General features: G+C 42.2%; 1 protein-coding gene across 1 annotated transcript in view; it reads left to right on the top strand.

Moving 5' to 3' along the window:
* Window positions 1-24,760, top strand: part of RMI2 (RecQ mediated genome instability 2) — a 60,961-nt gene that overhangs the window by 13,998 nt on the left and 22,203 nt on the right. The window contains exon 2 of the mRNA XM_086941410.1: window positions 15,325-15,650. Within this exon, the coding sequence (XP_086797536.1) occupies window positions 15,347-15,650 (304 nt within the window). The 5' untranslated portion in view covers window positions 15,325-15,346. The remainder of the gene's footprint in view (window positions 1-15,324; window positions 15,651-24,760) is intronic.

Here is a 24,760-nt window from a genome sequence, read left to right as displayed (position 1 = left end):
GAGATTTGTCCCCTGGGGGATGATAGAAAGTATGTCGTTTGCAAAAAGGGATGTGGTATTGTACTTAATCTGGATGTTGGTGGTTACGGGTAGGCAGGTTCATGCCTCCAGTGCTATAAGATTGTGAACTAAGTTCTTGTTTCTTAAATGGAGTTTAATGGAGTCCGTATGGGAGGCGCTGTGAGATATCCTGTACCCCCTTATTTTCCGGGTCCAATGGATTGATTTGTTGACCAGTGAATGATAGTCCTCTTGTTTGCCTATCAACTGGACTTTAGGCACATACATTATAAAGATACTCTTGGTGGGACATTGGTCTTGAATCTGCCTTAGATTGTAATATTAAATATCAGCCAGCTTTGCTCTGATGTGACTTGTATCTCTATGTTCCATTGGGCGATGTGTTTGAATAGACATTAAGGGGACCGGGTTAATCATAGGCTTTGAGGTGGGGCTACTGCCTGTTGATGGAATATGATTTGGTGGAGAACTAATGGTTAGTTAGCTTGTGTTTACTCTAGATTGCTCATTGTTCACAAGGAGCTTCACTTGGTTTGATAGCACTAGGATTCATGATTTTAGTGAACTAACTTCGTCCCTAAGTTCGGTAATGATCCTACAGGTATCACTCTCTTCTGTTGGGTGCTGTGCTTGGGGAACCACCCCACTCCCACCTGTTGCCTCATTCTCGATATTCATGCGTACTACATCTGGACTAGGGGACAGGGTAGACCTCACTGTTTCTTCCAGCCTTCCCAATTTTTGTTCGCACCGGTCTTGAAGTAACGAAAATCGATTGGTTTATGGGATATTAGTGGTAGTATTGCTGTCAATCCTGCCATTTACTATGCTAGTGTCTACTCCTGCGGTGGAAGAGAGGAAAGCCCCTACCTCCCTGTCGTGCTCCGCTAGTGTGCATTGCATATTGGTATTATTATTATGCGACCTAGAACACAGTCATTAGCTGCGGATTTGCTAGCCATTTTGGATTTATTGGCTTTCCTATGACCCCCCCTCGGATGTCCCACCCCCATTGGTGTCATTCTCAATGGCTATCCTTTTCCCCATGTCAGCAAATATCTTTACCGTTGAAAGTAAATCTTCAGCTACTCTAAAACCAAAATACCAAGGAAAATATCAAAATGATAATCATAAAAACTTTCTCAACAGCGCTGGCTTAATCATTAAGGTTTGTGGGTCAAATATTCAAATTAGTCACAAAGTCAGTGCTTCTAAAACTCACATTTTCTGGAGATAGCAGTGCACAAATTCCACAGAGCCCCACTTAGTTCATGTGGATCGACGAGCCAAGGGTGCTGGCCCTGCCCTGCCTCTTATTGGCAAGGACGGGCCAGCCCTTGGCCCAGACTTTGCCCGGGCGCCGCCCATACTGCAGGGGGTGAGGCAGCGCTTTTTGCACTGTGGTGACCCCTCCACCTCGTTTGCGGTAGCGGGAAGGTGGAGCGTTGCGCCCTGGAACTTGTAGTCCCCCCCAGGGTGTTGTTTCGTGAAGGGTGGGAGGGTGTCAATGTGGCCAGCAACTGTGATCTTCCCACTCTGGGACAGCGTCCCACCAGAGTGTTTGCGCAAAGAAAGGTGTCTCCAGTACAAAACAGACAGGAACAGCGTCCCTCTATAGTTCTATGTGTTTCTACCTCAAAACCAGACTGGAATTGTTGCGAGGGATGGGTACTAAGAGAGGCAGATGGAGAGACAGTCTGCTCTCCTTTCGCCTTGACCATTAAATAGGAGCGCAGGGAAGGAGTGATTTTAACACGCTTTATTTTTTTATTTTTCATCCTTTTCTCCCAGCTATCTTTTATGCTGGCCGCACGTCTGGGTCTTTCTGGGAGTGGATGTGGTGGGGGGCTGTCTCTCCTCCGTAACAGTTGCTTTCCCTTGGTTGCTAAACAGTTTAGTTGAGGTGGGAAGGGTTATTGCATAAAGGGGGATCCCTGGTTCTCCCTAAATATTCCTATTCTAAGGGTGTATCTGTGGATCTAGAATGGATAGAGCAAGATCTGTTTGCCCCCCCTCCAGTCCCTTTTTTATCATCTTGCAGACCTATACAGTCAGAGGGGGGCCCCCTGTGGGCAACCCTTTCCCCAGTTCTTCTTAGTCGCTGGGCTCATGGGCACTCTGGGGCCAGCTTCACTGTTGGAGCCCTTGGTAGATTCCTGAGGTGAAAACTGCTGCCGAGAATGAAGAAAGCAGGCCCCCTGCAGACTCTCCGGCTACCTCTGCCCGGGATGCCCCGGAAGCCAATCCTAGCTGTGGCACGTCGGCCTATGGCAAACCACGCTGCAGCCTTCTTCCATATGCCTGTTCCAGCTGCCAGAGCCACAGAGAATCCACCCCAGGGTGAAGAAGCAGTCATGCGACCCGCCGCAGCGCTCGGAGAAGACAGACAACCAGGTGCGGGATGCCTTCGTCTGATGAGCGAGGTGAAGCGCAGTTAGCACAAGTATGCAGTAGAACAGCAAGAGCTTGCAACCAGCACTGCCTGTCTGCCGCTATGTTTTCCCTCTTACCCCTTCTTTAGGTCTTGCCTAGCTATCACGTAAGCGATGCTATGCAAGATATTTAGTAAGGGGCTTTTGAAAGTGCTCCCAAAGGCTGCAGGCTGATCGGGTACAGTGCATGTGCGCCGGGCGCCCGCACCATTTGTCAGCCTGCGTGATCACTTTCGCAGGCGCTTTGAGGTTCTCAGGGAGCCGCGCGGCCACTGAGAGCATCAAAGCGCCCGCGAAAGTGATCACCATTTGCCATCCGAAGGAGCAAGATCACACAGCTGGAAGGTGACAACGCACAATAAGAATAAATAGTGTTCTTACAGTAACTAAAGTGTGTGCTTCTCGCCCAGTTGCATGCTCAGGTCCTCCGTAACACCCTCTCTTGAAGTTTTATAGCGGTGCCAACGCTAATATTACTGGGGGAAAGTCTGCGTAATTGATGGCATCTGTATTCTAAATATCTTAAGCTGGCAATATGAATAAAACACATCTACCGCCAATGCAACCAATATTGACATTTCTGAAAGATTTTTTTTTTGCACGAATGGTAGCATTACACATGTTTTGCATTCTTCGGTTTCAGGGAGTGCAAAAAGATGCCACTTTATGTATGTGCATAATTTTTAAAGGATTTACATGGTTATTTTTTACAGAAAATGTTTAACGTATTCAAAGATAAGAAAGCCATTTCTTCCAAATTGAAAGTGCATAGTAAAATGTATGCACGGTTGCCATGCTGCGAGCATTTATCACGCTAGTATTATGCTTTTGCACACAAGAGGAATGTTGTGCTTATTTATATATTTACCGTGCCCTGCGTTGCTTGGAGTATATAAAACAGTATATAAAACAGAAGACCTTTTCAAAATCACAACCAGGTGCTTCAAGCTGGTCACATTACCACAGAAACGGACACACAACGGAGTTCTTTGTTTAATTAAGAGGGGGAGGGCATATTTTTACCAAGCTCTGTTGCACCACGCAGACCACCATACCACGAGTCAAGTTGCCTTCTCCCCCCTTCTTACAGCAGCGTGCACCACACAACCCAGTATTTCCTAATTCTGCCAAACTGGTGTCTCTAACCCCCAGTGCAAATCACTCTTGCCCTTCATCTGTGGCTGTCAGCACTGCAACTCCATACACCCCCCCCCCCCAATGCCTAGGAACGCCCAGTGCACTCCAACCGACCTGACCCACTACTCTCTTCTTATCCGCAGAACACCTCCTCTTGGTTTTAAGGTAGCTTTCATATGGTGCGAAGTCCTAAACAAAGAACATTAGAGCTCTTTACATGAGCCCCAGACTATATGAAAGCATATTTTATTTTGAGACATGGAGAGATTACGCAGTTTACCCAGAATCACAATATGTTGAGCGGAGCCGAGAGTCGAACATGATCTCCCAGTTCCAAAGTCGGCAGCTCTGAGAGTCGATATGCTGTCCCAGTTCCAAAGTCGGCAGCTCTGCTCATTAGGCCATAATCCCTCGTTCAGTTGCTCCTCCTTTTATCTGGCTGGAAATGCTTACAAACCTTACAGAAATGTCGGACTTCAGACTACAAGCCCTCCCACTTGAGACACACCCCCTCAGAGACACACCCCCAGAGACACACCCCCACAGACACACCCACACACACATCACCACCCACACACACAACCTCATATACACAACCACACACAGAGCCACACACACAACCACACACACACAACCACACATACAACCCCACACAACCACACACACTACCACACGCACAACCACACTCACAATCACCAGCACACACACAACCACCAACACACACACTACCGCAAGCACAACCACACACACAACCACCCACACACCCACACACACCCACCCACAAACACAAACACAACACACACACAACCACACACACCCAACCGCACACACAAACACGCACACAACCACACACACAACCACAGACACACAACCACACACACCCACAACCACACCCACCCACAACCACACACACCCACAACCACACACACCCACAACCACACACACCCACAACCACACACACAACCACACACACACAACCACATATACACACACAACCACACACAGAGCCACAACCACGCATAGAGCCACACACACAAACAAAACCACACCCAACCACACACCACACCCACAACCACACACATCCACACACACAACCACACACACACACACAACCACACAAACAACCACACACACCCACACACACACAACCCCACACAACCACAAGCACACCCATACAACCACACACACAACCACACACACACAAACACAACACACACACAACCACACACATCCACAACCACACACCCACACACCCCCAACCGCGCACACACACACACGCCCACAACCACACACACCCACACCCACACACAACACACCCACACACACACCCACAACCATGCACACTCACACACCCAACCACACACACCCAACTACACCTACACACACAACCTCACACCCACACACACAACCCCACACACACCCAACCGCACACCCAACCGCACACCCAACCGCACACCCAACCGCACACACAACCACACACACAACCACACCCACAACAACACAATCCCACCCACACACCCACACCCACACAACCACACACACAACCAGCACATACATAACCACACACAACCACAACACACACACAACCGCACACATAAAGACAACACACACAACCACATGCACACACAATCACACACCCACACACACACAACCTAAACTAAGGACATTAGAGCTCTTTCCATGAGCCCCAGACTACATGAAAGCATATTTTATTTTGAGACATGGAGAGATTACGCCGTTTACCCAGAATCACAAGGTGTTGAGCGGAACCGAGAGTCGAACATACTGTCCCAGTTCCAAAGGCGGCATGTCGGAGAGTCGAATATGCTGTCTCAGTTCCAAAGTCTGCAGCTCTGCTCATTAGGCCATAATCCCTCGTTCAGTTGCTCCTCCTTTTATCTGGCTGGAAATGCTTACAAACCTTACAGAAATGGCGGACTTCATACTACAAGCACACACACCCCCGGAGACACACCCCCAGAGACAGAGCCCCTGAGACACACCCCCAGAGACACCCTCCCCCCAGACACCCCCCCAGACACCCCCCCACAGACACACAACCACACACACAACCACCCACACACAAACACAACGCACACACCACACACACACAACCACACACAACCACATATACACACACACACACACACACAGAGCCACACACACAACCACACACACACAACCACACAAACAACACCACATACAACCCCACACAAAACCACTCACACACACACAACCACACACACACACTAGCACAACCACACACACTACCACAACCACACACACTACTGCAACCACACAGACAACCACAAACACAACACACACACACCACCCATCCACACACGCACAACAACACACACACAACCACACACAACCACACACACACACAACCACACATACAACCCCACACAAAACCACTCACATGCACAACCACACACACACTACCACAACCACACACACACTACCACAACCACACACACACACCCACAACCACACACACTACTACAACCACACACACACTACCACAAGCACACCCACAACCACACCCACCCACAACCACACACACAACATACACACAACCACACACACAACCACACACACACACACCCAGCACACACACAACCACACACAAACAACCAGCACACACACAACCACACACATAATCATAAGCACACACATACAACCACACACACAACACACAACCACAAACACAACACAACACACACAACCACAACACACACAACACACACACAACCACAAACTCAACACAACACACACACCCCCAGAGACAGACCCCCTGAGACACACCCCCAGAGACACCCTCCCCCCAGACACCCCCCCAGACACCCCCCCCCCCCACAGACACACAACCACACACACAAACTCAACACACACACCACACACACACAACGACACACAACCACATATACACACACACACACAGAGCCACACACACAACCACACAACCACACAAACAACACCACATACAACCCCACACAAAACCACTCACACACACACAACCACACACACACACTAGCACAACCACACACACTACCACAACCACACACACTACTGCAACCACACAGACAACCACAAACACAACACAACACACACACCACCCATCCACACACGCACAACAACACACACACAACCACACACAGCCACACACACACACAACCACACATACAACCCCACACAAAACCACTCACATGCACAACCACACACACACTACCACAACCACACACACACTACCACAACCACACACACACACCCACAACCACACACACTACTACAACCACACACACACTACCACAAGCACACCCACAACCACACACACAACATACACACAACCACACACACAACCACACACACACCCAGCACACACACAACCACACACAAACAACCAGCACACACACCACCACACACATAATCATAAGCACACACACATACAACCACACACACAACACACAACCACAAACACAACACAACACACACAACCACAACACACACAACACACACACAACCACAAACTCAACACACACACCCACAAACTCAACACACACACCCAACCTCACACACAAACACACACACACAAACACACACAACCACACACACAGAATACCACACACACACACAACCTCAAACACACACACAACCACACACACCACACACAACCACACATACACACACCCACACATAAACCAGCACACACACAACCACAAGCACACACAACCACACAAAAACACAAACACAACACACACACAACCACACCCACACACACCCAACCACACACACAAACACAACACACACAACCACACACACAAACACAACACACACAACCACACACACACAACCACACAGTCAGTGCACACTTTCAACAGGCACAGACACCATCAGTCGTCAGTGCACGCTTTCAACTGACACAAACACCACCAGCCGGCAGCGCACACTTCCACCAGGCACACACACCACCAGTCATCAGTGCACAATTTCTACAGGCACACACACCACCAGCCATCAGTGCACACATCAATTGTTAACGCAGCCACAATTAACTATTGTAGCAATCGCAGTATGGCGCACTTTACTTTTTATCATATTCATCTAAAGCGCAGCATGCCACCATTACTACAAAAATAAATACACTTTTTCTGGCCTACAATTTATAGACTTTTGTTGCAATTGGTTTTGCAATATTTAGCAATGCCAATAGCTCAAACTTAATTAATGTGAGACCTATTGCATTTCAAATGCCTGTTTTAGGAATGTTGCCACTTGTTCATGAAACACCATTAGAACCTTTATTTGAAGCATTGATCTTTTAACAATGTCTGAACGTTTACATATACCATTGCAGTGGCGTATGGTACATATTATGTGGGGTAAGGAAAAGATCTAGCTAGTTGTTACTGAATGGAGAGTCTTCTCTCAGGCTTGCTATCCTCCAGCCCATGGGGGCCCGGAAAGTGAAATATACGCTGAAGCAGTTTGAAGGAAAAACAGTAATACTGTTGTCCTTCATGTACAGAAGCCACATTGTCAACATGGTTACATATTCATGGAATTCTCAGTTTCTATGCCACATTGGATGTAAATTGGAGAAGCGTAGTTAACATCTCATACAAGATCTGGTGGTTTTTATTTCCGCTAGTCTTTTTTGTGGCTTTTTTTGAAAGAACTTCTGAATTTCAGATGGTTAAAGTGACATGCTGTAAAGTTAGCTGTTGAACATTTCGAGGACTTGAAATGTTAATTTATTAATAGATTTTTTAAAATATTTTTTTTAACACTGGGGGGGGTTTTGTCCTACGGGTCCTGGCTGGACAATTAATCATTGTAACAAAATGGGGTTGCCAGGGCTCGAATTTCATCCAAAGCTGCTCTTTATTTAGCAGTTCTGGGCCTCCGTTTCATAGATTACGAAGGCTCTTGTATTAATTCATACAATACTGTACATTTCAACTCATTTGCATTATTCACAAACGTCAGAGGTTTTCACCGACCTTAACAATTAAAATAGTTGATACAAACAACAATCTTGTAAATGATACTCAATGCAAACATAAATGATAACATTCAATAACAGTTAAACAAGTGGATTACATCAATTGTGGTGATAAAACAACTCAATATGGTACACCTGTACTTATTTCTGTGCAAATCATAATATACCAAATGAATGTGACGGAACACAATGGGCCTTTTGGTTTTCTCAGTTCCCGAGTTATTTTAAATTGCCCTATTTGTGATTGGGGATTTTTATTAATCCTGTAATCTACAAGGTGTAGGCTAGGCTCCCTTGGGACAGCCGAACAGCAGACGCGTTTCCAAACCCTTGTTCTGTTACCAGGGTTCTTCCTCAGGGCTGAGCTGTGTACCTATGGTGTAAAAATTTGGGGAATGTTTAACTTCTCCTATTCTCTGAATTGATAGACTCATAAACATTTCTGGAAAAAGAAGAGGAAGGGGACTTTACCTCATTCTTCAAATGCGTTCTCTTTCTGTCACTTCTTACAAGGGACATCTTTGTATCCTCCAATCTGGCCTGGGTAATGAATCAGAGGATGGCTTACTGTTAACTGTTCTCACCGCTTGTGTGAATTTAATACTAAACAATACATGGCATCAATCGAATTAGTATTAAGGGGGTGCTAGCACTTACTTCACCGAAGATGGAAGATTCTCTAAGGTTGCATTGGATTTGTGATTCTTAACGGGTCGCTAGTACTGGGTGCTGTTAAATATTAAAAAAACATTCAGTCAAAAAACTCAGTCTGGGTGCATATTCGATTTTGTTTCCCTGCAGCGTTGGCACTTACTTAGAGGCAGGAGGGATGTTTTTTGCACATGCGGTGTTGCTTCGCTGTATTTTCTTTACCTTGGCGGGGGTCCCTGAAATATTAAAGTGTGTGGTTTGTTATATTTTCTCGGAGTCACTCGGGTCAGTGTTTGCGGCTTTTATGAACCTTTCTTACCTCCTTTTACTCTGAACTGGTTCGCATTAGCTTGCTCCGTGTCTTCGCATGACTTGCGTTTCAATTACCGCTAATCGACGAATGGTTTTCAAACGGTCCCCCGGAACTGGTTTGAACCTTATATGTGCTGCTGTGCATAGTGGGACTTGTAGACTCTGATGACTTTCAAGTTTTTCGCTAGTTGGCCGCTGCAATACGGGGTTTAGTTATGATGTGAATATTAGTTAAATTTTGGATAAATGCTGGCACTTATTTACGTGGCGGTGGTGGGGGGGGCAGGGGGCTCAGTAGTTAGATCGTTGCAGTTCGGACATTTCATTCATTCCATCCATCACACAGTTAAACTTGAGAATTAGGTATGCCTCTTTCTTTAACAGCATGGCATCTACATTTCCTCCACGGGGGGGAATTTTTATTGCAGATAGGACGGTCCATTTAAAGTCTTTCTCAGTGTGTTTGTGCTCTGTAAAATGTTCTACCATGGGCGCTGTCAACACCTTATGTCTGATTCTGGATCGGTGTTGCGCCACTCGCTGGTTCACTCGTTGAGTAGTTTTCCCAATGTACAGTTTTGGGACAGGGACAAATGATTGCGTATATTACGTTGCTCGTTTTGCAATTCGTGAACTCTTTATGGAACCATTTCACTGAGTTAAACTTAAACTCCTCCCCTTCTATTGTGTTGGCACAAGACACACAGGCGCCACATTTATAACGGACAAAAACACCATGCTTCATTATGGAAGCTACCATCCCAAAAGTTTAAAAGCTAACCTCCCATATGGCCAAATGTTGAGAATAAGAAGAAACTGTTCTCGGAAAGAAGACTTCTCAACACACTCCCAAATACTAAGTGACCAACTGAGTAAGAGAGGGTACCCCAGTAAATTGCTAAAACATGCAATCACACGGGCCTGGCATACTCCACTAGAAGAACTACTCTAGAAAAAAGAAACTAAGCCAATAGAGAGGCCAGTCTGTGTAACTACATTCGGGCCATACACGAACAAACTAAAGACAATCATTCTAAAAAATTGGCACTTAATTTCCAACTCAGAAGTTCCAATGGTAAAACCACTGTTCGCACTAAAGAAAAATAAAAGCATTGCACAATATGTAGTGAGAGCAGACTTGGGAATAAGCCAGGCCAAATCGGATTTACGCACTTTATGGAAGCTCCAACCAGTGAAAGGCCATCATAAATGTGGCGCCTGTGTGTCTTGTGCCAACACAATTGAAGGGGAGGAGTTTAAGTTTAACTCAGTGAAATGGTTCCATAAAGAATTCACGAATTGCAAAACGAGCAACGTAATATACGCAATCATTTGTCCCTGTCCCAAACTGTACATTGGGAAAACTACTCAACGAGTAAACCAGCGAGTGGCGCAACACCGATCCAGAATCAGACATAAGGTGTTGACAGCGCCCATGGTAGAACATTTTACAGAGCACAAACACACTGAGAAAGACTTTAAATGGACCGTCCTATCTGCAATAAAAATTCCCCCCGTGGAGGAAATGTAGATGCCATGCTGTTAAAGAAAGAGGCATACTTAATTCTCAAGTTTAACTGTGTGATGGATGGAATGAATGAAATGTCCGAACTGCAACAAACAAACTACTGAGCCCCCTGCCCCCCCCCACCACCGCCACGTAAATAAGTGCCAGCATTTATCCAAAATATAACTAATATTCACATCATAACTAAACCCCGTATTGCAGCCGCCAACTGGTGAAAAACTTGAAAGTCATCAGAGACTACAAGTCCCACTATGCACAGCAGCACATATAAGGTTCAAACCAGTTCCGGGGGACCGTTTGAAAACCATTCGTTGACTAGCGGTAATTGAAACGCAAGTCATGCGAAGACACGGAGCAAGCTAATGCGAACCAGTTCAGAGTAAAAGGAGGTAAGAAAGGTTCATAAAAGCCGCAAACGCTGACCCGAGTGACTCCGAGAAAATATAACAAACCACACACTTTAATATTTCAGGGACCCCCGCCAAGTTAAAGAAAATACAGCGAAGCAACACCGCATGTGCAAAAAACATCCCTCCTGCCTCCAAGTAAGTGCCAACGCTGCAGGGAAACAAAATCGAATATGCACCCAGACTGCGTTTTTTGACTGAATGTTTTTTTAATATTTAACAGCACCCAGTACTAGCGACCCGTTAAGAATCACAAATCCAATGCAACCTTGGAGAATCTTCTATCTTCGGTGAAGTAAGTGCTAGCACCCCCTTAATACGAAATCGATTGATGCCATGTATTGTTTAGTATTAAATTCACACAAGCGGTGAGAGCAGTTAACAGTAAGCCATCCTCTGATTCATTACCCAGGCCAGATTGGAGGATACAAAGATGCCCCTTGTAAGAAAGTGACAGAAAGAGAACGCTTTTGAAGCATGAGGAAAGTCCCCTTCCTCTTCTTTTTCCAGAAATGTTTATGAGTCTATCAATTCAGAGAATAGAAGAAGTTAAACATTCCCCAAATTTTTACACCATAGGTACACAGCTCAGCCCTGAGGAAGAACCCTGGTAACAGAACAAGGGTTTGGAAACGCGTCGGCTGTTCGGCTGTCCCAAGGGAGCCTACACCTTGGAGATTACAGGATTAATAAAAATCCCCAATCACAAATAGGGCAATTTAAAATAACTCGGGAACTGAGAAAACCGAAAGGCCCATTGTGTTCCGTCACATTCATTTGGTATATTATGTTTTGCACAGAAATAAGTACAGGTGTACCATATTGAGTTGTTTTATCACCACAATTGATGTAATCCACTTGTTTAACTGTTATTGAATGTTATCATTTATGTTTGCATTGAGTATCATTTACAAGATTGTTGTTTGTATCAACTATTTTAATTGTTAAGGTCGGTGAAAACCTCTGACGTTTGTGAATAATGCAAATGAGTTGAAATGTACAGTATTGTATGAATTAATACAAGAGCCCACAATTTATTAATAGAAGCAACCACTTAATTGGAAGAGCTCAGGCAGAAGGTGACATAGCGGGGGGTGGGGGGGGGGGGGATGTGTACAAGCATAGCGGGGGGGGATAAGCCGGTTGCTCTATTTTTGTAGAAATACTGTATTGCTGGGACTCATGGGACTCGTTCTTTTTTAGTTAAAGTTTCCTCCTGAGTTGAAAGTAAAGAAAGACTAAGGGTAATGCACATTCCTTGTTTTTAATACAGTACTGTATTTTACGCTAATAGTATAAAAGCTCGCCATTCTGCAACGTCTTAGTGACTGGGCGGTCTCTCAAATCATAGCTTTCAAATTCTTAGCCGAGTGTCTTATTTCAGAGTAGGCTACGTTCTTGCTACATATTTAGAGTTCCATGGATATAATCATTGGTGCAAAGAACAGGAACATTAACGTCAATGGGGATTATCTTCATTTCCTGCACCAGACTAATCTCAAACCGAGAAACAGATGTTGAAAAAATTTTCTTTTCTTCTTTTGAGAGAATTGTTTGCATCTTAAAATACTCTGTTATATTTACCCGTGGGCTGCTGATCAGATTTTATTTTTCGATCCTCTATGACGTTGCTGCCATCTTTGCCATTTTGTTAGTGTTATATAGTTTGATATGAAACTGGTACAAAACACCCATAAAATAACCTAACAAATGTAATTTACAAGGTAATGGCAAAGTAGGAATATGTGGAGTTTATATGCTTTTGAACATCGCAACTTAGATTAGTTATGAATAATTGAAAGTCAGAAAATCATAGGAAATTGCAAATAGGGTAAATATAAAAAAATATTAAATCACTTATATTGCAAATTTTATAATGGTAGAAAAGTATTACATCGCTTGTGATACTTTATGAATTCGTGCAACACAGAGAGCTAGCCAAAACAGTTGGAAAGTGGCAAACAACAAAAACTTAATGGGACTGTGAATAGGGTTTGTGTTCAGGAAATGTATCGTTTGAGGCAATTCAGTGACTTTGAAAAGGATGGCACCCTGGTTTGTGGAAGGGTGAGCTGTGCAATCCAGAATGTTCATCATTAAATGGTGTTTGAAGATCAGTTTGAGAGCGCTACTAGAGATGTGGGTGAGGTTTTTGACCATTTGATTTGGTTCCAATGATTTCTTGAATGAAAGGTGATAAATGAAGTTTGTAGGAAATAAATCCATAGGACGAAGTATGTTGTTTCTCAATCATGTTTAAAGATGCAGTCAATGAAAGAGGTCAGAAAAATGCCCGGTAATCTCTACCTAGTAGGTGTAGTAGAAAATGATCATCAGTTTCATGCACGTTTGTTGAATTTAAGGATAATGGTTTTCATTGATGGTAGGCTGCTCTTTTTTTTTATTTTTTTTTAGGGTTTTTGTGAGTTTGAAATGTGCAATTGACTGCAACCCCTGACTACTTTTTGGGTCAGTCTATGTCATGCAACGATTTAGTAGTAATGTGGCTCTAGTTCTGCTAAGGGTCTATGTGTGCTGGGAAAGAACATGGTGCTGTTAATTATGAGGGGGTTTGAGAAAAAATACGATATTTTGTATATCCATTGTAGATTTACATCTTTTTGATTGCACAATTCACATATATACATTTTAGGTACAGGGAAATTAAGAAATTTGCCCAGGATCTTCTTGTAATCTCGAGTGAACTGCATATCTGTGACAAACAAGTAATCTAGAGTTGTGACAAAGTCATAGATTTTATGGTCTTGTCTGACTGCTCATCTGTTGTTGGGAACGTAGAACCGTAAAATGAGTGCCTCTTGGTGGCAGAACTTGTGCTGAATGCATATTTTTCAAGATCTTAGTGTGATGCAGATGTTTCAGACAGAATAAGGGCTGTCATGCGTGCCCGTGCGGAATGACTGTAAGCAGTTCTGTGTCTGTAAGTATCTTTATGGTTAAGGTGATGAGATGTATGTTGTGAGCGACTGTCACGGATCGCGGTGGCTGGAGTGTTGTCGTGGGTGGGCAAGTGTCTGTTGTGGGGGCTAGCTGTTTTTGTAGACTTGCATTGTGTGTAAATTTAAGTTCCGTAATAAATGTTTAAATATAATGTGTTAATGATTATTTCAAATGATCAAAGTTAGTGTTGCTTAGATTTCATATTGTCTGATTTTACTGTACTTGAATGTCCGATTGGACCTTTTTGAAAGTAAGATAGACTTTTCACCATAGTTTGGGGTACAACTTTGCAAATCATTAGACTTAAAAAAAACTTTTTTTTAAACCATGTACTTTCTAAAATGTTTTTCGTGTTCCCTGGAAATATTCAATGGTGCAAAATAAAGAACAAGTAAATTAATGCCAATGGGGATAAATCATCATTATCTGCTCCAGGCTAATCTCAAACCAAGGGACAGGTTGAAAACATGTTATTTTCTTCTTTTGGGAGAATTGTTTGCATCCCAAAATGCTCTGTTCTATTTACCTGTGGGCTGCTGATCAGATTTTAAATGTAAATATTATCTAAAATGTTTTTCGTGTGTCTGGTTAAGAAAGCAATCCTCACACATTTAAGACATTTCTATGAGAATAATCAGTAATCATTCCTTGCTTAATGTCTTTTTTTCCATGATATCTGTTTAGTAGAAGCACGGTTTTTATTACCAAGTCCCAAGAATACTTTCCCACTCTTATATTTCAACATTTTCAGTTCTGATAAACGTCAAGTTACATGAAGCATGTATTTGGTACTTTGTGTCCATTTTGCTTTTCTCTCTAAAACAATTACTATTAAGGCCTTCCAGTTCATTCGATCTTCTGTTTTTTCAGGAGTCTGTTGTTCGGATAACTGATGGATACTTCAGCTGATTCGAGCCGAGTGACGTCACCGTCTTTCAAATTCCAGTCTCCTCCAATTAAGGTGTTGGCTGAGACGCTGAGCCGTTGTACTTGCAGTGTTGATGGACAGCCTTCCTTCTGGCTGAGCAGGGGTGTGGGCGATAGTGAGCTGGATGTGTCTGTGGTGTGGATGCAGGGCACAGTGGTAGAGGTCCTTCCTGAGCGTGGCACTACAGTGCGAGTTCGTGATGACACTGGCACCTTTTCGGTCTGTGGGGTCAATTCTGTTCCCAAGGGGAAACCGTGCCTCTCTGCAGGTAAATATGCAAAGCACCATTTTACGTTTAACATTTCCCGGCATGCTTACGAGGGGGACTCACATTGTAGCATACAAATGATGGACAAGGACAGATTTCCAGTGAAAAACACTGGATCAAAACATTTCTTTCAAACAAACAAGCACGTATATAAACTGCCTTTCTAAATTGAAATGTTAAAATGTCACTTGCCTGGAGCAGTGACCACTTTGTAAGGAGCAAGTGACAGATCATTTTTAGCTGCCTTGCCCAACCTGGGAATGGTTATTATGCAAGGCATTTCAAAGGTAAATTGGTGCATGTCATTCAACAGTGTCAGACACATGGATTTCATTGGTTGCCATTACAGCCGGAACTTGAGACATGAAACATGCAATATTGTGATATATATACATGCATTTAGGTCTAAATCAGAAATGACGTTATTTTTCTTAATATCAGTAGCCATGTTTTTGATGAGGTTAGAGGCTGTTTAATGTCTGCTCAGTTTTAGCTTTGTAAGCATTGAACAGGTTGCTGTTGCTATGAGGGACGTCGTGGAAGTGTTTAACTAATGTGAATGTCCTCACTGCACTACTGGAAGTAAAGGGTAAATACCTTAAAGGGGCTATTGATTCAATGTATTGAAGCATTGTTGGTAGGTGGAGAGGCTAGACTGCAGAGACTGTTTGTGCAAGTCGAAGAGGACCTTTCAGGAGAGGCTTAGCCTTTTGACCTACTTGACCACAGCCAAATGCAGAAACTCAGACCTGTTAGTGGGTTTTGCAGGCTGGAGACTTCCCCACTGTCAGGGACATAACCACACAAAGGCTGTTTCTGAAGGGCAGCTAGGAAAGGACATTTACATTTTGGTAGAGGTGGATCGCTATGCCGATCATAAATTACATTAGTGTTTTATGTTGCAGAACAGAAAGAAGAAAACAGTACGAAGTACTGTAAAAAGTTAACAAGATGTTTAAAAATGTGATACCTGGGGAATGAAATACTGCAGTGCTGCATCCTGTCTGATGGAAGGGTTAATAAATCATATCTTTATATACTTAAATACTGCCTATCAACACATGTCAAAATCGGTTCTAATAGAAACCATGCAGCACCAGTCATTTGATATTTTCACCAGCATTACTAGACTCAGTAATCAGCTGTACTTCTCTTATTAATTGAAAACACGATGGCCTGTCTGGTGCAATCAGTCTTTAGGTCCTTTAAATATGTTGCAGATAGTTCAATATGCTGTTTAACTCATACTACATGTAGATTGTTAAGTCAATACAATGTTTTTTTAATAAACATTTCCTTTGAAAACCACTCCTAAGGCATATATTAAAATACCTTGTCTGTCACGACCAGTTAAACATCTGTGTTTCTATTTAAAAAGCCAAATCTTTACCTGACTGGCAGACCTGGTAGGGACGAACAAAAAAACTGTGTCTGTAATTTTCCACCTTGGATAATTTACCCATTTTGCCATGTCTGGTGATTAGCACAGTCCATCCATTTAAACCAGTATCTTATGCACACGCCTTTCTGAACTTCAGTCATGCTTCTTTGCATTGTACACACTGGCGGCCTTCGCTTTTTCAACAAAATCCTACCAGGGTGACCACATGCCTCGCTCCTTCGAGACAGCAAATGTGTCATTTTTTTCCTAGGTGGAAAATCGTAGGTGTGTCTGATTTAAGGCTAAGTCAGACAAGTAAATCAGTATGTGAAGATAGAGGATGTGTAGAAGTCTGACCACACACCGATACATACAAAGATTTTCGCTCTCTAAAAAATCTATAGATGTATAAATAAAATCTTTTCTTTTTTCTTAAAATGTTTTTTTTATCAAAAAATACCTTTTCAGCAAATATAGCATAAGCAATCAACAGAACAGCCAATAGCAATATGCCATTAAAACAGTGCATTATTCCACAAAAAGAGTATTGGTGTAAAATATCAACTGCAATTCAGAATAGGGAGCATAAACACCTATCCCTATGCAGAAAATAGGAAGGCAATTGCTTTATATAAAAAGTAGCATTTGTGGAAATTTTAACAATATGAATAACAGGATTCTTCCTAATAAAAGCTCCAGATATAGATTAAAAAAGAAGTAGAAACGCTAGGTAGAATACAAGTTTATTTAGACAATTGTCCATAAAACATTCTAAAAGCACATAAAACGGTTAAAATAGATGATTTACACCCATCTAGCTGGCTCAACACCCCCCTCCTACTACAATTCATAATTAAAAATGTCTCATATTCCGTAAAATCCGAGCAATTTCTACTGCCACATCTAAATAACACATTTCTGATAAGTCAACAGCCTTCCTCCTTTGGACAATTACATATTTAAAAGACAAGGGTCTTAAAAACGTAATACGATTAGAAAGATAAAAAACACAGTCCATAAGTATATGCAGTAGAAAGCATTTTACATTCAGGGGGCAGGGACAGAGACTGCTGTTATCCTGGACCCTGGCCCAACATGGGCGGGTTGAATGGATTGGATTAAAGCCCACTGTAGCCCATAAGATTTCATTCCGTGAACCAGGTTACGGTAACGGCATCAAATATGGAAATAATGTCCTGACCTAGAGTAGAAATTGAGAAGCCAATGGACGATTTCATGCTCAAGTTAGATTAGGTCACAGGTCTCAGTCACCGTTACAGCAGACTCCTTCAATACTTGTTTACCTGGTAAGGGGTATCAGGATGTAATAGTGCCACAATCTGAATGGAGGTTCTTAATAAAGCTCAATCCACTCCTTTCTTCCTTTCCCCACCATCTTTCACTACCTTGAATCTCGTCCCAGCAGAGTTTAGGTACTTTGATCACTTCATTCATTGTCCTCAGAGAGACTGTTTAAGTATCTTAAGGCCCTAGTAAAGTCCAGCAGACTCCAGGAGACTAGGTTGAACTCCATCTTTACGCCCTGTACCTGGAGGGAGCAATAGAAGTCTTCTGAGAATTGCCCTTTCTAATCTCTCCCACTCATAGAGGGGATCAAGGGAAAAGATCTATCCTCCATACAGACCCAGAGGGGGTATCTTCCCATCAATAGGATGATATGGAACAAACCACCTCCTATCCCCCTCTTTCCCCAATTTCCAAGTGAATTTAGATAAAAAGCTGGCCGGCAACTATGCCTTCTGCTTAGTACAGTCCTAATACATGTCCCATTTTAAATTCCTCCTAAATGTCAAATTCAAGTACTTATATTGGTCGACTAGCTCTACTTTCCAGGTATGTAGGTACCAGTAGAACCTTTTCAATCCTTTCCCTAAGGCTATGACCATGGTCTTCTACACATTGGTTTAGAGCTGGATCTGCTTACTGTATGTTTCAAGGGAGTTTTAGTTTTGTCTGCAGACCAATTGATGTACAGTCCAGCAATCCCAGATCATCTGCGTAAACCAGACAATCAATGTGCTGTTTCCCAACTTTGGGGGGAAAAGACTTTGTTTGAGATATAAAGTCTGAAGGTCGGCTAGAAATAGACTGAAGGGCAAGGGCGCTAAGACTCACCCCTGCAGGAGGCCATTCCTAATGGGAATTCTTTGGAACAGCCAGCCCAATTTCTCTAGCTCCACCTGAGTTCCTTTGTCAGAGTGCAAGGATTGAATTACACTAAGGAGGTTTGGTGGCAGCTCCCAGGCGGTGAGTTTTCCCCATAGGATATCCCTGTCCACAGAACCAAAGTCTGTCCTGAAGTCAACAAAACAGCACAGCCTTCTGAGGGATGATCCATTATGAGAAGCAGTGATGAGTGGTAGAATGACCTTCCCGGAAGCCCCCCTTCTCCCTTTGAATTATCTTAGATATGGTAGGCCAGTCTTCCAATTTAGATAAAATAATATGGGAGAAGACCTTAATAGAGATATCCAGGAGGCTAATGAGCCTATAATCTGTAGGGTCTAAGCCTTTCCCTTTTTTATAACGTGTTTTAATATAGACCCTTTCCATAATGGAGGGTGAAGGCCGGTTGAAGCAATCCAACTGAACAAGAGTGAATAAACTGTAGCTCACCAAACACTGTTTGATTTGATTATGACCGCTGGGATGTTTTCGGGGCCAGCAACCCGGGAAAGCTTTATTCTCTCAATGACTGCTCCTACCTCCTTTATTGAAAATCAAGTGAGGGGGAGTTTTTTGTCAAGAGTTCTCTGGGATCTAGCTGGGACAGAAGGTCCGCATATAAATCTGCCAAATAAGTAGCCCACAAGTCTCCTGGGATCATGCATACAAGGATACCCCCATTATGGCCACTGGATCCGTTAACCTTCGCCCATAACATTTGTTGATCCTTGTAGAGGATAATTTCCTGCTTCTCATCCCACTTACTATTGTAAAAGGAGGCTTTTGCACCTTCTCTAGGGATTTATATTGTAACTTAAGCTTAACCAGCTCCTGGAATGCTACGGTACCTGGGAAATAGTAAAGGAAACAAATAATATTTAGTTAAAGATAATACATGTAGCTTGAAAGAAAAAAATATAATAACATGAATATGTTCATAGAGGTTTAAAAACTTCATTTACTATAATTAAAAACATTTTTAGATAAGAAGGATGTCAAATGCATCTGTTACAACTCTATTTATAGCCATTTGTATTAAGGGTATGTAGTGTGTGATTATTAAGGTGTATGTAGTGTCTGGTAATGCCAAATTAGGTTCCCCCATTGAGGAAAAAAACATATTATTAATGTTCTTCCAGAGTTATAACTTTAAATGCAATGGCTATAAAAGAATATCTACTCACACTTCTTTCTGTAGGCCAAGTATCGGTACTGTATAAAAATATATGCACGGTGTTGGATGGTACAGTTCTAAGACAAATTGGTGAGATTTTTTGGGCTGCTCTTTCTCCCTCCAAAATTGATTGTCTTTAGGGTAGTAAAATCACCATTATCAGCATTGCATGACCAGCAATAGTCTTTATCAGATACATTTGTGGCGTATAAAGAACTTGGAGTAACAAACAACCTATTGTAAAAAAAAATAATGTCTAGGTGGTGCGTGCAGAGTGAGAGGTGGAATGCATTTTGTGCCATAGAATATTCCATAAGAAGATGGGAAAGGTAGAGTTCAATTCTTTTTCCCATAATAATTGAGTTAAAGATATAGGCCTATCCGTTTTGGAGACAAGATGTTTTTGTATATTAAAAAAGATGCTTTGACCTCTGTGGAAAAATTGTATGGTTGCAGAGTATCTAGTATATTTTCAAAAGGTATACAAGAACATTCTATGAAATTTTGCCTAATAATTTGAGATATTAAATGTAGCATGAAGCTCTTCAAAGGACATGAACAAGTTGTTAGTCAATAATAGAGGAATATCAGTGATACCTTTGGCCATCCAATTGTACAATTACATCCCTCTCTAGCCCATAAGATTTAATTCCTAAAGTCAGGTTCAGGTAACTGCATCAAATATGGAAATAATGTCCTGACCTAGAGTAGAAATTGAGAAGCCAATGGACGATTTCATGCTCAAGTAGATTAGGTCACAGGTCTTGGTCACCATTACTGCAGACTCATTCAGTCCTTGTTTACCTGGGAAGGGGTACCAGGACATAATAGTGCTACAATTGTGATGTTACAATTGTACCAAATGGGGAAAAGTAGAGACAATTGACATGGTGAGTATATGTAGGAAGGGACAGAGGATGCCACAGCGTTAGAGTGAATTAATATAGAAGGAGAAATTAACTTAAGTTTTGGGGAAATTAGCGCATATTACATAAAAGAAAAAAGGGAAATCCGAAAACCTCAAGTGTATGCCATAAAGGAATATTTGTAGGGGAAATTCTCGCTAGAGAGATCCAGATCTGTAGTATTGAATCACATTTAGAGAAATTAACACCAGCAATAACTTTAGTCTTATAAAGCTTAAATTAAAAAAATAGAAGCAATTCTTTTTTTATTCCATAAAAATTCAGACAACATGCTTTTAATGAATCTAAAAAAGATCTGCAGGAGTTTAAGTGGGAGCATAGATAAGTCAAATCTAATATACCCCTCCTGGACAGGAAAAGGGGGCCACAGTTCAGAATGAAAACATATTTTGGTTTTTAAATAAGTACATTATCTTCTATTGTGTTGGAATAACTAATACTGAGATATTTAATAGTAGTAGTTTTACAAAGAAACCTGAATCTTTAAACATATATTTAAAGCATAATATCTAAAGTTGTAATACCTCCGGTTTATTAATGTTTAATTTATAAGCTGAGGCAATTGAGTAGGTAGGAATGGAGGTTTGGGGGTTTGACAAGTATAATATATCTGCATATGCTATGAATTTGATCTCCAGCTGTTTACATTTATAACCTGTAAAGATCGTAGATCTGTGGATTGTTTCATTTATAAGAATGGTTCCAAAGATAAAATAAAGAGTAGCGGAGACATGGGACAACCTTATCTTGTGCATCTTGTAGTGGGAAAACAATGAGATTGTAAGCCATTAAGATGAGCCGAGTTTGTGGTAGAGTCTCATTGCAGAGTAACAGTCCTTGACATTTTAGGGTCCGTAACATAAAATCCTAATTTACTCAACCAAATGCCTTTTTAGCATCGAGAGAAACTGCTGCTAATGTGGTGATATATCCGGATGCTCCATTGATGATAATAAAGGTTCTAGAGTCATTAGTGATATTATGACCCTAAACCTATCCCGATTGCTTATTGCCAACAATATATAGAAAAAAAATCTTTAACATGAAGGGCCTGGATCTTTATTAATATTTTGCACTCCGTATTTATGAGAGAGATCGGTCTATAGTTTTTACATTCAGCGAGATCTTTATCTTTTTTGGGATCAAGAAAATCCTAGCCTTTGAAAAAGATCAGAAGCTACCATTTATTGATAAAAAATGAAGAAGTAGTAATAGAAGATTAGGTAGTGCTTAAGAGAATTAGAAATAAAGTGCAACAGTAAATTAATCAAGGACTGGTGCTTTGTCTATGGGAAGTTTAGAAATTGCGTTAAGAACCTCTTCACAAGATAGATCCATTTTTTATTGAGTTAACTCCTAATTATTGCATAATTTTAGGTATGTCATTGAAAACAGCCTCCAATGGGCCCTCATTGAAGGAGGGTTCAGCAGTGTACTGTTTAGAATAGAATAAAGTAAAATGAGTCAAAATAACATGGTCTTTATAAAGTTTGTTTCATCATCATCAGGGCTACTGGAATTATACCCTTGTGCAGCCGCAAAGTGTTTCTGCATAATTATGGATTTGCTGCATCTGTCACGTAATCCATCATCCGCTGCATCATCTGCGGATTTTTCACCAAAAATGTTTTTAGCCCTAACGGTTCAAAAGTTTCTAAAAACGCAGAAACACATGTTGCCACACAGTGGAAGGCCCTTGCAACGGTTGACTGGTCACCTTTCTGTTGCTTATTGCTATAGTTAGATGTTAAACTGGCATTAATGAGGTGCCTATGTCGACACAGTGTTAACAAGTGATGAAATGACAAAATAATGAAGTAATGCTATTACAAACTGTGCTGTATTACGCTGCATAATTTAGTCAACTCTGCCGCATGTTTTGAATCTTTTAATTTGTTGTAACAAAATATTGGATTCTTTAGTGGCAGCCCTCCTTTTTGTGCCATATAACTAATAATACATCCCAGTTCAGCTGCCTTGGATCATTCCCAAACAAGATGACATTTAGAATGAGTAGTGTTAATATCAAAACATTTAATTCTGAATTGGTGAACACTATTGACAAACTCTTGATCTTGCAGTACATAATTATTAAAACGTCAACTGTTTATACAAGCCTGAACATCTAGTTATCCAGATCTGTTCTAAAGGGGGCATGATCTGAAATAAAAATGGCTCCTATCTCACTGTCATGCACTCACCTGGTCCCAACCACAGAGACGACACTGGAGCGGATGCTGGACCTCCTATCCATTTCAGAGCTGCACTAGATCAAGGGACCAAACTCCTTAGACCACGCATGCCAATCGGAGGAAGAGGTGTTTGGATAAAATCAGAAAAGAGAGACTTCCGGTACAGGATCTGCTCAGCGGCTGTGTGACACTGCGTAACACGATTTGTCACTTTTAAGACCTTCTGTGTTTGCAAGGTAGATTTGCACTGGACCAGAACCTCTGATTAGTGAAAACTCAATACACTGCAAATAGGAAGAAGAGGCAGTTACTATCAGTGAACGAACAGACCTCAGTATACCATGACCATACTTTGACATCAGTAACATACACTTAGTGCAGAATAACCAAGATCATAGATTGGAGTTTCTGCCACTCCCAGTAATCAACTTGAAATACAGATGGAAGTTATTGGCACTACCAAGGCTTAACTCAGAACACAGATTGGAGTTAGTGGCCCTTGCAAGGCTTAGCTTGTAACACAGATCTCAGAACAAGGTTCATACATATATCGTACTCTGTGAAGGGCTTTCTCTTGACACTACTGTCCATTAGAGAAACACAGAGCTAAAGTCTTTAGTTCTTGAGCAATCACAGTTCAAACGCCAAAGTTACAAGAAGGGTCTTGAGCATGAACACACAAGTAGTGCTGTAAAAATTGATACCTTTGGTATCGCTTTGTTCACCCTGAGTTGGCAGGGTATGCCCAGACGTGGGTCCCTTGCTCACTCTGCCACAGGATTCAAGATAGCCTGGCTGATGAAGGCTATGAACCTGAAACCGGTCCCAGGATGCTTGTTTCCGGTCCAGGGAAGACATGGCTTGGCAGTTCGGGCTGGACTGTTCCCATGAGGCACAGGGTCAGACTGATTTGCATATGGCCATGTCTGAACTAGGGTGGTGGAGTGAGCTAAAGAATGATGGTGGATTAAACCCAGATCAGTTGACTGGGGGTGAGTGTTTGATTTGCTCAATTGCTCCATCCATCATCCCCTTTGGTATCGCTTTGGAGAAAATCACGGAGCTGGCATGAAGGAAAAGTCTATAGTCTTGGAACACGCTGCTACTCAGTCCTGCTCACTACATTTGGAGGATTGGTGCACACCAACCTGGTATCAAGTAATTAGCCTTGTTTTTCAACTTGTCTGAAGTTCAAAGAAGATCTCCATACTTTGACTCGGAGAGTCATGGGAGAGCAGCAGTAGCTGTCT

The sequence above is a fragment of the Lissotriton vulgaris genome, chromosome 10 (genome assembly GCF_964263255.1).
Source record: "Lissotriton vulgaris chromosome 10, aLisVul1.2, whole genome shotgun sequence".
Taxonomy (NCBI): Eukaryota; Metazoa; Chordata; class Amphibia; order Caudata; family Salamandridae; genus Lissotriton; species Lissotriton vulgaris.
This window is presented reverse-complemented; position numbering and strand designations above follow the sequence as displayed.